General features: G+C 55.4%; 1 protein-coding gene across 1 annotated transcript in view; it reads right to left on the bottom strand.

Annotated features, from left to right (window-relative positions):
* PODXL (podocalyxin like) overlaps positions 1–15,538 on the bottom strand; it is a 41,813-nt gene extending 26,275 nt beyond the window's left edge. Inside the window, exon 1 of the mRNA XM_024737977.1 lies at positions 15,291–15,538. Within this exon, the coding sequence (XP_024593745.1) occupies positions 15,291–15,354 (64 nt within the window). The 5' untranslated portion in view covers positions 15,355–15,538. The remainder of the gene's footprint in view (positions 1–15,290) is intronic.
* Between the last annotated feature and the right edge of the window lie 16 nt (positions 15,539–15,554).

Below are 15,554 nucleotides of genomic sequence, written 5' to 3'. Positions count from 1 at the left end.
GACACATGAGGCTCTTCCCAGGTTCCCCAGTGAGGCATGGCCGCATAGGAGAGGGTGGGGGAGATCAGCACCAGGGTGACTGTAGCCAAGCGAATTCCCAGACAGGGGGGTAAGCCAGAATCTTCCTGGGGAAGGAAGAGGAACCGGAGGCCTGGGTGGAGCCTGGCTCCAGGAAGTGTTTCCTCACCAACTCGGAGAAGCCTGGGGGAGACGTGGAGCAGAGGCGGGGAGAGGAGGGAAGGAGGGAGGGGCTCTCCTGGGGGCAGCCCAGTGACCCCAGACCTCAGTGTCAGCAGGGAAAGCCTGGGCAGCCTGAGCTTCCCTTCTGTGAGAGCTGTGAGAGCTGGGCTCCGCGACCAGGGAGTGGTGGTAGGGACCACATGGTGGGGGGACCCAGGAGGGGATGCTGGGTACGTGCGCCTCCCTTTCAGTCTGGGCTTCCTCCGCGGTGAAACGAAGCTACCTCACTTCAGCGTCCTTCCCCATCCCACCCTGAGGGGTGTGGGTGAAGATGAAAGAATCTGATTAAGTGTCTGACTCTGGGTGAAGAAGGTGGGGAAACTCTTGTATTGAAATGTACTGACCAGGGCTTCCCTGGTGATGCAGTGGTTAAGAATCCACCCGGCAGTGCAGGGGACACGGGTTCAAGCCTTGGGCCAGGAAGAACCCACATGCCACGGAGTAACTAAGCCCCTGTGCCACAACTACTGAGCCTGTGCTCTAGAGCCTGCGAGCCACAACTACTGAGCCCACGCGCCTAGAGCCCATGCTCCACAACAAGAGAAGCCACCGCAATGAGAAGCCCTCGCACCGCAACGAAGAGTAGACCCCGCTCGCCGCACCTAGAGAAAGCCAGCGTGCAGCAACGAAGACCCAACGCAGCCAGAAACAATAAATAAATTAAATTTAAAAATTTTTTTAAAAAGTACTGACCAGAAGACCTAAACAGACATTTCTCCAAAGACGACATACCTGGAAGAGGAGGAGGGGCCGCGCCCGCCAGCCCTGCCCCACCCCGTCCCCCGGCCGGCAGGGGCGGGGCCTTCACAGGGGGCTCCAAGGAGCTCTGCAATCCCTCCTAGTGACAGTCTCGGGCCACAGTCGGCTGCACACTGCCCCCCACCAGCTCTCCAGGTGGGTCAGAGGGCAGAACCCGCCCCACCCTGAAACAGGAAGCTTCTAAATACATTCTTTGGATTACTCATTATCATAATTCTGTCGCTGAAGGCAGAGAGGTAAGAGGAGAGCTTGGAATTCATCACCTGAGCCACCCAGGATCTCGGCCCTGCCTCTGCCCGAGCCCCCTGCGGCCCCTGCCCTGGTTCCTCCCCCCACCCACAAGGACGTGCCGTCCTGGACCCGCCTCCTGCCTCTGAGCCACCTGTCGCCGCTATGCCTAATGAGGGGCGCGTGCACATGCTGACCTGAGGCTGGGGACGGGTGTGTCGCGCTCCCCGTCCTGGAAAGACGGACTAACCCCCTGGAAACAACACCCTCCCCGGGCCTCCTAATCCTTCCGCCTGCTGCCGACCATGTGAATCCGGATCTGTCTGAGCCGGCAGTGAGCCCAGCAGCGGCCAAGCCCCTGGCCTACGGGTGGGCGGGGTGATGCCCGGCTGACTCCGCTCACCTCGCCTGCCAGGAACCCGCCAGGAAGGACTCCCGTACAAAGTCGCCCGCCGGGAAGGACTCTCACACAAAGGTCAGGGCGACAGGACAGCACCCTGGGAAGGAGGCAGAGAGCCTTCAGCTCAGCGTTAAGATCTGTTTCAAGGACCACCTGTGTGATGTATAGGCGGCCTCCACAGGAACAACGAGATTTGGGGGTGGGAGACCTGGGTCCTGCGTGAGCCTGGGGCCTCCTGGGGCCTTGGTCTCCCTGTGAGTCAGGGGAAAGAGAAATATCTACCTTAGAACAAAATGAACATTTTAAAAAATGTGTAAGTGTTGGGGGAAAATGTCAAAATACTCCAAAACTTCAGAGGGGCAGGTCTGTTCCATGGGAAGGTGGGCGGACAACCTTGCCAACACCCTGCTGTGAGCTGGAGACGCCAATGTCTGGGCCAAGGGCTCCGGAAAGGAGGGCAGGCGCTGCGTGTCCCACTGCGCCTGTGTCAGGTCTGAGGCCAAGGGCACAGGTGGGTATGTGTTTCCTCTCTCTTCTCACGGTGCAGTTTTCTACCAACCACCGATCAGAAACAGTTTATCCTCGTTACTCTTAAGCTTATAAGTAGCACCACTGAGGCCTGCCCTGTCGGCCAGACACTGAGCTGCCAGCTTTACCCAGGATCGCATTTGGGTCTCCCACACCCTCTGGGGGGAGGTGCCCTCATGACGCTGGGCTGGGGAGACACAGGCACAGACTGGGGGGCAGGACTTTAGTTGGGTGGGGGGCTGTTGGTGGAGGTGGCTGCCCCACTCCCAGCACCAACCAACCACCTGCCGGCACAACTCCTGGCGGCTGCATCCCTGCCCCAGGCGCACCTGCTTCTGGGAAGTCCCAGGAAGCACGTCTGGCCTCCCGCTCTTCCCTTAGCAGCCAGTTCAAAAACAGCCTCGGTAAATATTTTTCCGCAGGAGCACGTTGTCACTCCCACACCACCCTCCCCCTCCCGAAGCCGTGAAAATCACCAGATGTGTATGGGTTTCTCGGCTGCCCCTAGAAACCTCTGCCAGGGACCAGTCGCCAATCCCGGCCGAAAACAAACAAGGGCCAGGAGCCAGAGGGAAGTCCCGCACAGACGGTGAGATGGTGGCCGCCGGGAGAAAGCTCTGTGAAACGCGGCCTGCGATTTTCCCAGGCAATGACCGGTTTCCGCCTGCTGGAAGCTGAAGGTTAAGGCCCCAAGCTCAGCTTTCCAAATTTCCAAACATTTTTTTTCTGTCCTGGAGAGAAGTCTCCCCTTCCAGGAATAACACCTGCATCCTCCTTGCTGCAGAATAATCCACCTTAGGAGACTAAATGTGTGTGCGCTCGGGGAGGGGGACAGGTGGGAACTGAGGCTGTCAGTCTGCTCCCTGCAGATCAGGGAATCTGGATTTCTCTGGTGTTTGAGGACAGGGGAGCTCTGCTTGCTGGTGGGGACTGGGGGTCTCGTCAGGGTGTTGCTTAAAAAGAACAAACAAACCTCCTAAATGAATATGGCCAAACAATTGAGGGCTGGCTCCCTTGTCCCCCCACCAAGGCCTGCAGGGAAAGTTAAAAGCCATGTTCCTTTTAAACAAAGCTAAGTGGTCCTCATGTTTGGTCCTCAGAGCCAGTGGAGGAAGCTCCGTTTCTTACGGGCTCCGCCTAGGGAAGTGAATCAGGAATCCCAGGGCCAGGCCCGGCCGGAGCCAGGTGTCTGAATGGCTGAAAAGTCACCCCCTAAAAGTAGTCGAGGAGGCTCCACGTCACCTGAAGTGGGCAACAGAAGGTGTGAAAACACACACACGCACACACACAGTGATTTCACAACTCTTCAGAAGAAACTAGAAGCAAAATGAAGTGTTTCCCTCTGAGGTTCTGCAGGTCAGGACAGGTTGTCAGGGTTGCTTGGATCACAAGAGATTGATTCTGAAGTCAGACCCAGGGCTCCTTCTCCTGGCTGGAGAAAGGGAGGCACCACCTCTTATCCTCGGCCTCACATGCTCCTGTCCCTACCCTTCCCCACTCTCTTCACTGCATCTCACTACCCTCCGAGTGGGTGCAGAAGCCCAGATATCTGTACCAAGTGTATCTGGCCACCCCTATGCTCCGGGCACTAAGGCAGAAGTGCTCAAGTGGAAGACTAGACTCTGCGCAAACCACCACGATCCTCCTGCCTTGGATCTCCCATCTGCAAAGTGGGTGCAGTGCTCTGGACGTGGCACACCCGGGGCCACAGGATTTCAAAGATGCTGGTCCCTTACAGACTGGTCTTTGCTTCTATAGTGGTAGCATCATGCCTAAAGATGCGGCAAGAGGAGCTGATGCCCACCCCTCAGGCTGGGGAAGCAGGGGTCAGAGAGAGGCAGAGAGCTACTGAGCGGCCAGAACCGGACGTGGCTCAGTACACAGCCCTCCATGACTAGTCTGGGTACGTCCCCTGTTCCAGAAGCCACGCAGACATCGCTTTCCTCTGCATCCCTGGGACATAATGTCAGAACCAGAAGGACCCTAGACATCGCGGATCCCCCTCCAACAAGGGAGAGATGGGCAAACAAATGGTCAGAGTCCCGGGCACCAGGTCACACCTCCTTTGGTATCTAGGACTCTGTGGTACAGCTGCCAGTGTGGCTGTCTATCCTGGGGGGTATGTGCCCATATGCTCCTGGCTCCAGCTCCTGCTTCCCCTCCTTGCCTTTAGATAGGGAGGGGGAGGCATCTGACCTGCGGTGAGATGAAGAGCAGAGAGGGGCTCACATTTTCCAGGAATTCACGGTGTCACTGGCCGTCCACAGCAGCCAGCTGGCATGAGAACAGCTTCCCCCGCCCCCAGCCATCCCTGCTGGCTCAAAGCATCACGCTGTCAAGTCTAGGCTCCCCGCAGTCTCCCCACTCCCCTAGGCCCTCCTGGATGGATCCACAAACTTGAATCCATTCCCATTAGGCCGACAGTTCTGGGGCCGAGCTCGTCAGGCAAGTCAGGCCTTTCAGACCACTGAGAAGTACTAAGTAGCAGCCCCTCACTCACAGATGAGAAAACTGAGGCCCACGGGGAGGATGGCTGGCCCCGAGTGCATGGAGCATCTTCCCTTGCAAACCTGTTTTCTTTTCCTCCCTGCTCTTTATTCAACACCGAACTCGGACAGAGCCTGCTGGGCATGTGCTCCACGCCTGCCGCGCCCCACCCCATACACATACACACACACACACACAGAGACCCAAAGCTTAATTATCAGGAGACCCCAGGGCCAGTTATAGCCGGTGTGTAGAAACAATTGCCCAGAAGTGCCCAGGGAATTCAGAGATGCAAATCTGTGTGGTCAGGATCGGACTTCCAGATTCCCCCCAGGCTCGGGAGCAAAGCCAAAGTGTTTCTCCACCTACTTGCAACCTCCCAGGATGCCAAGGGGGGAACAGGAGCCTGTGGACCAGCTCCCACCTGCCTCTCCCCAGAGCCAGCTGTCCAGGGCACAAGCTCTCTAGTGCCCTGGCCCACTGTAGCCACAGAGAAGTTGACACCAGGATGACCTGAGGGCGGGAAGCAATCTTCTGGGGGTCTTCTGGTAAAGTGGCGTATTGGGGAGTGGGCTGACAGCACAGGGCAGCTGGCAGGCAGTGTCCCCTAGAGCTGGGGTGCAGGACTATGTCTGCCTAAGCAAGGGGACCCCGGCTCATGGATCTGCCTGGGAGAAGGTAGGTGCCTTACCTACCAGTGGCAGCTTGGGAAGCACAGGCAAGCTGGTGACCCAGCGAACAAGATGCACCCCTTTCGTCGTTTGGCTCCCTGAATCCCAGGAAAATGACAGCCTGAGGGTGGATGAGATCCATGTATCTCAGCGCACCCTGCTTATCTAGCGCTAAGGAGAAAGCCCCAAACACCACAGCGTCTGGTGAGCCATTGTGGGGTGCTGGCTCTGGAATCCCCTTCCTCTAAGGCCTGGGGCAGGATGACAGACTCAAGACTGAATTTAAAACAGACATGCAATGCCGTCAGGATCAGGGGCTCAAAGCAGCAGGGGCGGAGGCACAACAGGAAAGAAGCCAGAAGCAACCGGCAAACCATGTTTGCTCCCATCGGAGCCGAAAGACCAACCGTCAGAAACACACACATAGCCGCGGTTCTGCTCAGGATGGCTCCAGCTTCCATCGGAGAAGCACTTTTATTGTTAAGCACCCAAGAGGGGCCACTAGCCTCGAATGTCACTCATTCCTGCCCACACTCAGGTACAAGCAGCTTTCCTAGTGGCCACAACCTTCCAGGCAGTTTCCTATAAAGCCCCTAAGGAAGGAGGGCCTGCTACGGCTACATCACCACGTCGAGATCTCGCTTAGCAACACTGCAGACGCATCCGGCTGTATTTTTACATTGGATGTTTTCTCATCCTGGTCCAGGTCCTTCCAAAGGACTGTCTGGGTTTTAGTTCTGAAAGTCACACATCCCTGAATATCTCTCAGTCCCGGGCAAACTGGAACAGTTGGTCATTATGTTTACATCAGCAGCTCCCCAACAGATTGTTCCATCAAAAAGAGAAAAGGAAAAGGTTCCACAGTTAAAGTACATCTGGGGAATAAGGGGCTGGACAAAGGTAATGAGGGCCATCTCAGACCACTGAAAATCCTAACATGTGTTGACTTTCCAAGAAAGGGAAAAAAGTCGGTAGCATTTCCCAAATTTTCTGGATCATGGTTCCCTCTTATTCATAAAACAATTTTTTATTCATTTATCATACATTTACTGAGAGCAAAGCTATTAATATCTTGAGGACTACTCGTGTTCTCTTTGGACTGTTTGGGACACAGCTCATTTCACTGAGTTGTAAAAGAAAAAAAACCCATATGGTGCTAGCCCAGATTTACCATTTGGGTAAACTGAGGCACAGGGCAATGCCCCACTGGCGTTTATTGTGCAGAAAACCAAAGGCAGCTCTGTGAGGAGTTACTGTCTTCCTCCTACATCTCACTTCGTGAGGAAATAGCCAGTTCCCTTGTTTACGTTAGATGCTGGATTGTAACCTCATGTGCCTCCTCTCCCCTCCCTCCTTCTCGGAGAAAGAAAATGTAGAGGTGGCTGTGAAATGACCGGCAGCACGCTTCGCTGGGAATTTGCTGCAGAGTCAGGGTGAGGTTGGATGAGGAGAAAGGAAGCTATTTAGAGGGGGAGACTCAGACCCACATGCTGGACAGGGGTAGCGCAGCAGGGGTGGCCAGTGTAGCAGCGGCGGTCAGAGGAGCACTTATCCAGGTAGAAAAGAGCTGTGGACTATTCACAAAAACCAAGACATGGAAGCAACCTAAGTTTCCATCAGCAGGCGAATGGATAAAGGAAATGTGGTATGTGCGTGTGTGTGCGTGTATATATATATAAACACATACACACACAATGGAATACTACTCAGCCACAAAAAAGAATGAAATAATGCCATTTGCAGCAACATGGATGGACCTAGAGATTATCATACTAAGTGAAGTAAGCCAGAAAGAGAAAGACAAATACTATATGACACTACTTATATGTGGAATCTAAAAAAATAATACAAATCAACTTATTTACAAAACAGCCTCAAAGACATAGAAAACAAACTTATGGTTACCAAAGGGGAAGGGGGCGGGGAGGAAAGGATAAATTAGGAGTTTGGGATTTATCCTATATGTATCCACTACTATATATATATCCACTACTATATATAAAATAGATAAACAACAGGATTTACTATATAGCACAGGGAACTATATTCAGTATTCTATAATAACCTATAATGGAAAAGACTCTGAACCTGTACACCTGAAACTAACACAGTATTGTAAATCAACTATAGTAAATAATTTTTTTTAAAAAAGAAAAAAAAAAAGATAAAGACCTGTGGGATGGGAAACTCCATTTCCCAGTGTGATGGGTGGAACCTCAGGGGCTGCCAGGATCAGGGTCCGGAGGTGGCTTCAGGAAAGCCTGTTTTGACTTGAAGCCCCAAAGCGAAGGGCAGGGCCCCTAGGGGGTGGGGTGAGAAGCACCTGGGTGGGAACCAGAAAGGTGTGGGCCCGGCCATCGGAGCCCCTTCTCAGCTGAGCCCACCCTAACCACCCTCATCCAACTAACCTCCCAGAACTAGGGCCCTCCTCCCGAGTGGCCTGGCTGTAGGGCAGTGACTAAACGCGAAAGGGCCATGGAGGAGAAGGCTCAGGCCAGCAAGGAGCAGCAGCTTGGGAGGCGGCAGTAGCAGGGTGTGTTTCATCACACCTCGTAGTGGGCTAGAACTGAAGCCAAGCAAAGAAATAAATAAAACTAAAATGTGTCAGGCACACCACCTACATGCTCATATTTAACCCTCACTGTTGAGGAAGGCGTGGTGCCCATTTTATAGCTGGGGAAACAGAGGCCAGGGAACAAGTCTGAAATCACAAGGGTGGTAAGTGACAAAGCTTGGACCGAATAACTTTGAAGCCTGGGGCATCGTGCCAAGAGATTTCAATTTTTCTTCTCTCCTCTTTGACAGAACTTTTCTCTCAAAGGAATTCTTTTGTGGAGACCTACCCGCCATACAGAACAGGTAAAGGCAGAGCGGCAAAGTGCAGGGCATGTGAATTGCCCGCCCCCCAGCAAACCGACCTACTCTTAGTTTTCCCCTCCAGGTGTGCACCCACCCCAAGCTCTCGGTGGCCCCTAAGACAGCTCACAGAACACCTCCACTGGATTTTAAAGCCACTGGCCTCCAGCTGCTGCTCTCACAGGTGTCCATGGACCAAACTCCTAAGAACAGTATCTCCCTCTGCCCTGTACTTGCCCTGCTGAGGTGCGAAGAGGAGGATGGGGCGCAGAGATTCTTCTTTCTCATCCAGAAACAAGTGGGGGACAGCAGGTTCCCCTATGCCTGCCCTGGCTGAGGCCCTGCTCATGGGAGGTCTCCTGGGCACCTGGCTCACTGGTGCAGCTCACGGCTGAGGGACAGAAAAGGGAGGGACCCCAGTTTCCCTGAGCATCACAAGGAGCTGGCCCCATCAGCGCCAAAAGGCTGGAGCCACAAAAAACAAGGGCCAAGCTGGACCTGGCTGAGCCAGAAGGTGGCAGGGCCTCAGGCCACAGGGGACAACTCCTTGTTTCACTCGTGCAGATGCAAAGTCCATCTTACTGGCAAGGTGAGAACGAGGACAGAGAAAATCAGGGACCAGGACTACAGTAGCATGTGCCAGGGACCTATTCCAATATCCATCCTTCACTTCTCCACAGCCGAACCACTCTTTTTTGGTTAGGCATGTGAGTGCCTGAAATAAAGATCACTCTTCCCTAAGGAAGTGCTCTTCCCTGCTTCTCTTGCAGCTATGTGTGGCCACAGGACTAAGTTCCATTCAACAAAACGTAACTGGACGGGGTGTGTGTGGTTTCTGGCAGGTAACCTCAGAAGAGGAGCTGCAGCCTTCTTGTTCTTTTTTTCCTGACAGCTAGAGTCTGAGTAGCCACCTTGGACCACAAGGCAGCTCCCCTCATGCCTCTGTGTCCACTCCTCCACGCATGGGGCCAGCCCCCCTGCCACTTGCCTCTCTTCCGGAATCAGATTTGGAGCCTTGCAGTTGGAGAGCCCAGAACTGGCAGACAAGACTTCGGATTCTAAACCAGCTTGCTCTGCCACCTACTTGCTCTTTCACTCATTCAGCAAATATTTATGGACCATCTACTGTGTGCCAGGTACTGTTCTAGGTGCTGCGGCTACAGCACTGACCAACAGAAGTCCCTGCCCTCGTGAAACTTACAGTCCACTCGGGAGCGAGACAAAGAAATGAGTGCTCATCAGGGGATACATGCTACGGAGAAAATGATCGGGGGAGACGGGTCCAGGGTGTGGAGGCCCAGAAAGCCTCTCTGAGAAGGTGGCATTCCAGCAGAGAGCCACAGGAAATGAGGGGTGAGGCATGTGGACATCCGGGAGAAGAGCTGCTCTTCACTGTGGCCCTTGGCACCCAGGCCTCTGCTTCCCCCTCTCTGGAATGGTCTGTGACATAAAGGCTGTCCACAGGTAACCTCGTGCTACCCTGGCTGGAGACACTGGCCCCAATCAGCACATTCAGAGCCGGTTAGCACAGGAGTCTGACCGGATGGGGGCAGAGGGACCCCTCGGACAGAGCTCGCGAATTTCTGCTACGAAGGGGGCGTGGCTTCGGCTCACACCTAGCTTACTCTTAGTTGAATTAAAAAGTGTCCCTATTTCCATACCTTCCCACTGTCCCTTCCACGCTGACCTGGGTCAGGGAGCTGGAAGGTTAGAGGTCAGACAACTGATGGCTCCTGGGTCAGCCCACGCGCCTCCAGGGGCCTGGCTCTGCAAGGGCTCCCTGCAACCCAACCCGGAACTGCATGGCAAGCCCTGCGCAGCCGTTCCTCCGCGTTCTCTCCCCCGCTGGGCTGAGGCCCACAGCCTTCCGGCCGTGACAATTGGCGGACGGGGTGCCACCCTGCGCCCTGGCCCTAGGGAAGTTGGAGGTGGCTGACCCGAGGGGGATAAGGCTACAAAGGAAGAGAGGGTGGTGGTGGTGTGCTCAGGGAGAGGGGCGGGGCTGGCAGGAGGATGGGTGGCTGGGAGGCCGAGCTAAGCGGCGGACCTGTGCTGGCCGCTGCTGGAGTGGCCCAGGGCAGGGCTCAGCGCCACATGAGGGCATGCGGTGGGGACACGTGGGGAGGGGCCGCTCCTGAACTTTCAGATGCTGCTGCCTTTGCACGGGTCCTCCAACAAGCGGTTCGCACCACCCGTGGTCCAGATTCTGACTGCATGCTGTGGACACCAGAGGCTCACAGGCAACGGCAGACAAGACACACAGTCACGACGCACGGGGCCAGCGCTGTGACATGGTACTCGGGGAGCCTAACTCTTGAGAAACAAAGTGGCTCCAAGCCTCAACTTACCCTGACGGTGGAGGGGTGGGGAGAGAATCTGGGCACGCTACAGAGTTGTCACCACCATGCCACCCTTTCTTAACAGGGTTGGAGTGAGTTTCTTCGATGCCCAGGGAAGAATGAGCCTTGAGGCTGAGTCCAGTTACTAGTACTACGGCTGCGGACACGTGCACACACATCCCCGGGAAGCCGCCAACAGGAGTCCCCGAGAACCTGAGCAAGTGAACCCCCTTGTCTGCATCCCCTCGTCTGAAAAACGGGGGGGGAGGGGTGTATTAGATGATTTCCAGAACACTCCCAGCTCTAAAATTGTGTTCTCTGATTTTCCGGGTTATTTAGAAGTGGTGTGGAAACTACCCTTTGTCAACTGAATTCTGTTTTGAACAGCCAGCGGGCTGCCTACTTAAAGGAATCTTACGGTCAACGCTGTCGCAAATATAAAGAGGCTCCTTGTAGTGGATCTTCTGCATAGATTTTCTCGAAGGCTTACCTTACAGAGAATACCTACAGTCGTGAGGCTAGTATGGCCCGAAGAGTCACAGTCCCAGATCTGCCACCTGATCTGATCTTCTAAGAGTCCCACAAAGTGGACAGGACACAAGACAAGGAGAGACCCGCACAACTGCACCGGTGTTCCTGGGAATGGGACAAAACAGGACACACACACACACCCAGCTGAGCTCCCTGCCCTGCATCGTACCCCATGGGCACAAATAGGAAGCGAGCCCAGAGCTGAGGACGGAGCTCCCGGCCTCTCGGTCTAATGAAGCCTCCAGGCAGGCTCCGGCTGCTGGGCAGAGGGTCGGCAGAGGGCGGTCACTCCCATTCTCCAGTGATGTGGGAGGATGTCCGTTCCGGCTTGAGCTCAAGCTTACACTCAGCAGACCTGCACAGGACCCCCGGGGTGTAAAGAAGCCAGCCCTTCCCGGGGTAGGGGTCACCTAAATCCCGTCGCTCCTCCCAACAAGTGCAGACAGCTGTCCGAAGGGTTCCTCCCACTTCCCTTAGGAGCAGAGGGCGTCAAGCTGAGCTGTCCTCACAGCAGCCGCCAGTCTGGTCCAGGTTCCCAAGCCCAGAAGCCCCGACCCTCTGCAGTGCTCCTACCGGCTGGCTATTGGCTGCTGCAGAAAGAGCCCAGTGGCCAGCATCACTGCCAGGGTGTGAGCTGGCCTCGTGCCCCACTTCCGGAGAGCCTGAAGCCAGGGGCTAGGGCCAGTTCCCCCAGAGAACCGTGGTCCAGATAACATCTCCTGAGCAACTGCTCAGCGCCCAGTGCTGTGCTGGCCCTGCCCTGAGGGGCTTACCACTCAGCACTCGGGGAGACACCCACACAGACTGTGGAACATAACTGGGTTCCATCTAGGAAACCTGGGAAGGCTTCTCAGCAAAGAAGATACCTGAGGACGGACAGAGTTAACTCTCCAGCTCCCACCCCCGCCGGCCCAGGGGAATTCAAACCAGGTGGAGTCCCCTTCCTCTCCCAGCTTCCAAAGGGCAGAGATATCCAAACCGCACTCAGCAGGGGGGGCCCTCTCCGTTTCAACCTAGATTCCTGAGGGGAAAGCAGATGCGGGGGCTGCCTCTCCCCCTACCTCTGCGCCCTGCCTTCTCTAGGTCCAGGGCGACCCCCAGAGGACCCTCCCGGGCTCACCAAGCTCCACTCCTCTGCCCCTCCCTGGGTGGCCACACCCTGCAGCTCTGGCCCAAGCTGCCACCTGGTGTCTCTCGGAGTCTTCGCTCATCCTTCCCAGCCCATCCTCTCCTCCTCTTCTCAGCCTGCTTAAACCTGTCTGCTCCTGGTACCGCCCCACTATGTCTTACTCACTCCTGCCTCAAAGCCGTGCCCAAGCAGCACCACGCTAGGAACACCCACCGTCCCCTAACCCCATCCCATGGAATGTTCTTTCCAGGCTCTGAAAGTTCACCTCCTCCCCAAAGTCCCCCTGCAGCTCACTGACCCCCATCTGAAGAACCCCTATCACGCCCCCAGCTTATGATCTGTGTCTTCGCTACACCCTGGAATTCATTCCGCCTCGGCCACCCTAGGAAGGGTCTCCTACTCCACACTGACCCTTTTATTTTAAAATCCCTGTATAACCCCACCTCACCTCATCCAGATCGCCCCTTCCCAAATCTTACGGCTTTCTCACACATGCCTCCCTTTCCCCCATTGTGTGGCACTTAAGCTTCAGTTTTTATCACTACCTAGCAATTAACTGACACCCACAAACATTAGCAGAAGCCTGATGCTGGGGACACCTTAAACAGATCAAGGGCTCCACACATATGACTTACTAATCATAATAGCTAGGATTTTCTGAGCTCTGACTATGGAGTTGTACACAATGGCAAACTCATTAATATCTTATCTCTCATTTTCAGAGCAACCTGCAAGGTAGAGATTTGTTGTCATTTTTTACAGCCTCAGAGAGGTTCACTGTCTGGTCTACAGTCGTGCAGGTCTGTCTGATCCAAAGTTTGAGTGTTTTCCACCACCTCAAGCTGCCTTTCCCTTGCCTAGGATTCATCCATCAAATGACTCGATCAGACCCACGGAAGACAGAGTACTCAGTCAGCCTGTTCTTTCGAGCAAAAGCCCAGAAATGTTATAACAGTGAAACTAGAGGTCCCTCTGCCCTTTCTATCTTACAGATAAGGAAACAGGTTCAGAGGTGCGACTTGCCATATGGTTTGACCAAATGTATATCAAACCAAAAAGCACTGAAAAGGGGTCTAATGAGCTGTTGGCCCTGGTTTGAATGCTGCTGATGCTGTAGGCTGTGTGATCCACCTATATGAGCAGGTAAGCTCCCGGGGCCCCGTCGGGGATAATTCCTTTGCTCCACTATAAACCTTGCTTAGAACTAAACCACAGGATTCCAGCAGTTTTGGGTTTCATCATCCCAGATGACTGCAACCTACAGAAGGGCAGAGATGGAGCAGTCCTTACTGGGTCCCTGTAGGAGAGTGTGAAATCCACCATAGCCACTAAACACCGAGCCTGTGCCCTTCAGCCTTTTCTGGCCGCAATATATGCCAATAATAATAACGGTAATACTCCCTTTAACGGTTTACACTTTTCAAAGCATTTCCCTTTATCACTGCATATTGTAATAGCATTTTAGAAACTGGGCACCTGGGCTCAGGTGACTTGCTGGTGGGGGCAGAAGCAGGGTTATGGTTCCTTTTTTCTTTACTGTATTTGTTTACTACATACCAAGCTCCTACCATGCGCCACGCCCTATGCTAGTGTTGAGGAGGGATTTTGGAAGAGACGGAGTTTGGAGGCAGCACACAGATGCCAGGGAAGACAGTCCCAGCCTTGAAGCCAGCAGGGAGATGGGCTTGGAGCTTTTCCCGTGGGTGGCTCTGGAGTCTCTCCTCTTAGGACAAAAACAGCAGGACTCCTGTCCCACAACCTCCACCTCCAAGCTCAGCCTCTTGAAGCTCAGAAGCACTGGGAACTATAGCACATCCCTCCTGACACAGCCCATCTCCCTTCTCGATGGTTCTCAGAGCCCAAATTGAAGTCTGCCCTCCTGGGAGCAGGGCTGAGGAGAGCAGCCACAATCCAGCATCTTCTCAGCCCCGCGGGCTGTGCAAATCCGCGGTGGCTGCCATCCTCAGAGCTGTCTCGACCGTTCCTCACACTGCGACCCCTCCTTCCAGGGGTGCACACCCTTCACCCACTGGCTGTGCCCATCCCTTTCAGGCCATGCTGTGAAGTAACAGGGCCGCCCACCAGAGGATGCCCAAACCTACTCACTCTTTGAGCTCCAGCCCCTTCCCATCAGCAAAGTTCCTCGTGATACAGAGAAGAGACTGTCCTGCCATCCCACCCCATCCTTCCCCTAAGACTTTAGTCCCAAACAGCAGCACCTACCAGCAGCAGGGTCCCTTCCCTGTCTGGGCTGTCACCACAGTCCTCCTGACCCTAGAGTGGAAACATCACTCTTTCTCCCTGCAGACACCTGCTCAGGTGGGCAAGAAAGAAATGCATCTCTCTCCTGGGGCTGAGACTGCAGCTGTTCCTAGGCGCTTTGGGACGCTACCTGTCCCCCCAGATTTTCACCTTTATAAGAAATATGGGAGATGTTTCTAAGGCACAGCCCAAGCCTGTTTCATGAGAGAAGTTCTTGCTTCTACAAAGGGGCTGGAAGGGAATCTCACCTTCCTGGCCAGGCACTGAGAAGGGAGCTGTTCCTTTGGTGACATGGAGGCAGGGACCCCACTCAGGTGAGTCTGGGATTGTGGATGACCTACTCCCTCCCCCTCTCCACCTGCTCCAGCACAGGCTCGGGTGAGCTAAGCCGGCACACAATGCTTGGAAAAACCTCTCTGCGAACGCGAAACACATAGCCACGAAGGCTGTTACTGGAGGCTTGTCACCTGCTTCGGGGACAAACACGGAGAAAAAGAACGATCAGACCCTGGGGGTCCAGAGGAAGCGTGGAGCCTCGCAGTGCCTTAAGTCCCCGCTCTAGGACCGCAAAGCCAATCAGCGCCCGCGCGCCCCTGTTTGCCCCAACACAATCCACGGCCACTCCACCCCAGTGGAGCCCCGGACGACCCACGCTCGGAGCCCGGCACCTGCGGCGTTCTCGGGGTAGGAAGGGGCTTGGATGGTGCAAAGTCAGGGCTCCGCGTGTGGCCTCAGCTAGTGGTGCGCGTAGGGGCTGCTCCCGGTCCCGCCACGAGGAGCGGCGGGTTTCCCAGCGGCGGGCCCGGCCGGGGGCGCATGGGCACGACACGGGTCCTGGCGGAGCCCGAGCCACCACTCACCATCCTGGGAGAGCGACAGCGGCGGCAGCAGCAGAAACGCTGAGAGCACCAGCGCGAAGCGCATCGTGTCCTGGCCTCAGACCCGGAGCAGGTGGCTGCGGGCTTGGCGGAGGGTCCGGGCGGCCGGGCGGCAGGAGCGTGGGCGCCTCTCGGGGAGGCCTGGCGGTGGCTCGGACGGCCGGGCGCTGACCCGAGACTCCCGAGTCGCGCTCCGCAGGCCCCTCCTCGCGGCCGCTGCGGCAGAGCCGGGCCGAGGCGCGGAGC

This window comes from Neophocaena asiaeorientalis, unplaced genomic scaffold, assembly GCF_003031525.2.
Source record: "Neophocaena asiaeorientalis asiaeorientalis breed wild unplaced genomic scaffold, Neophocaena_asiaeorientalis_V1.1 scaffold364, whole genome shotgun sequence".
In the NCBI taxonomy this organism is placed as follows: domain Eukaryota; kingdom Metazoa; phylum Chordata; class Mammalia; order Artiodactyla; family Phocoenidae; genus Neophocaena; species Neophocaena asiaeorientalis.
Note: the sequence above shows the minus strand (reverse complement) of the source record. Positions and strands in the feature narration are given on the sequence as shown.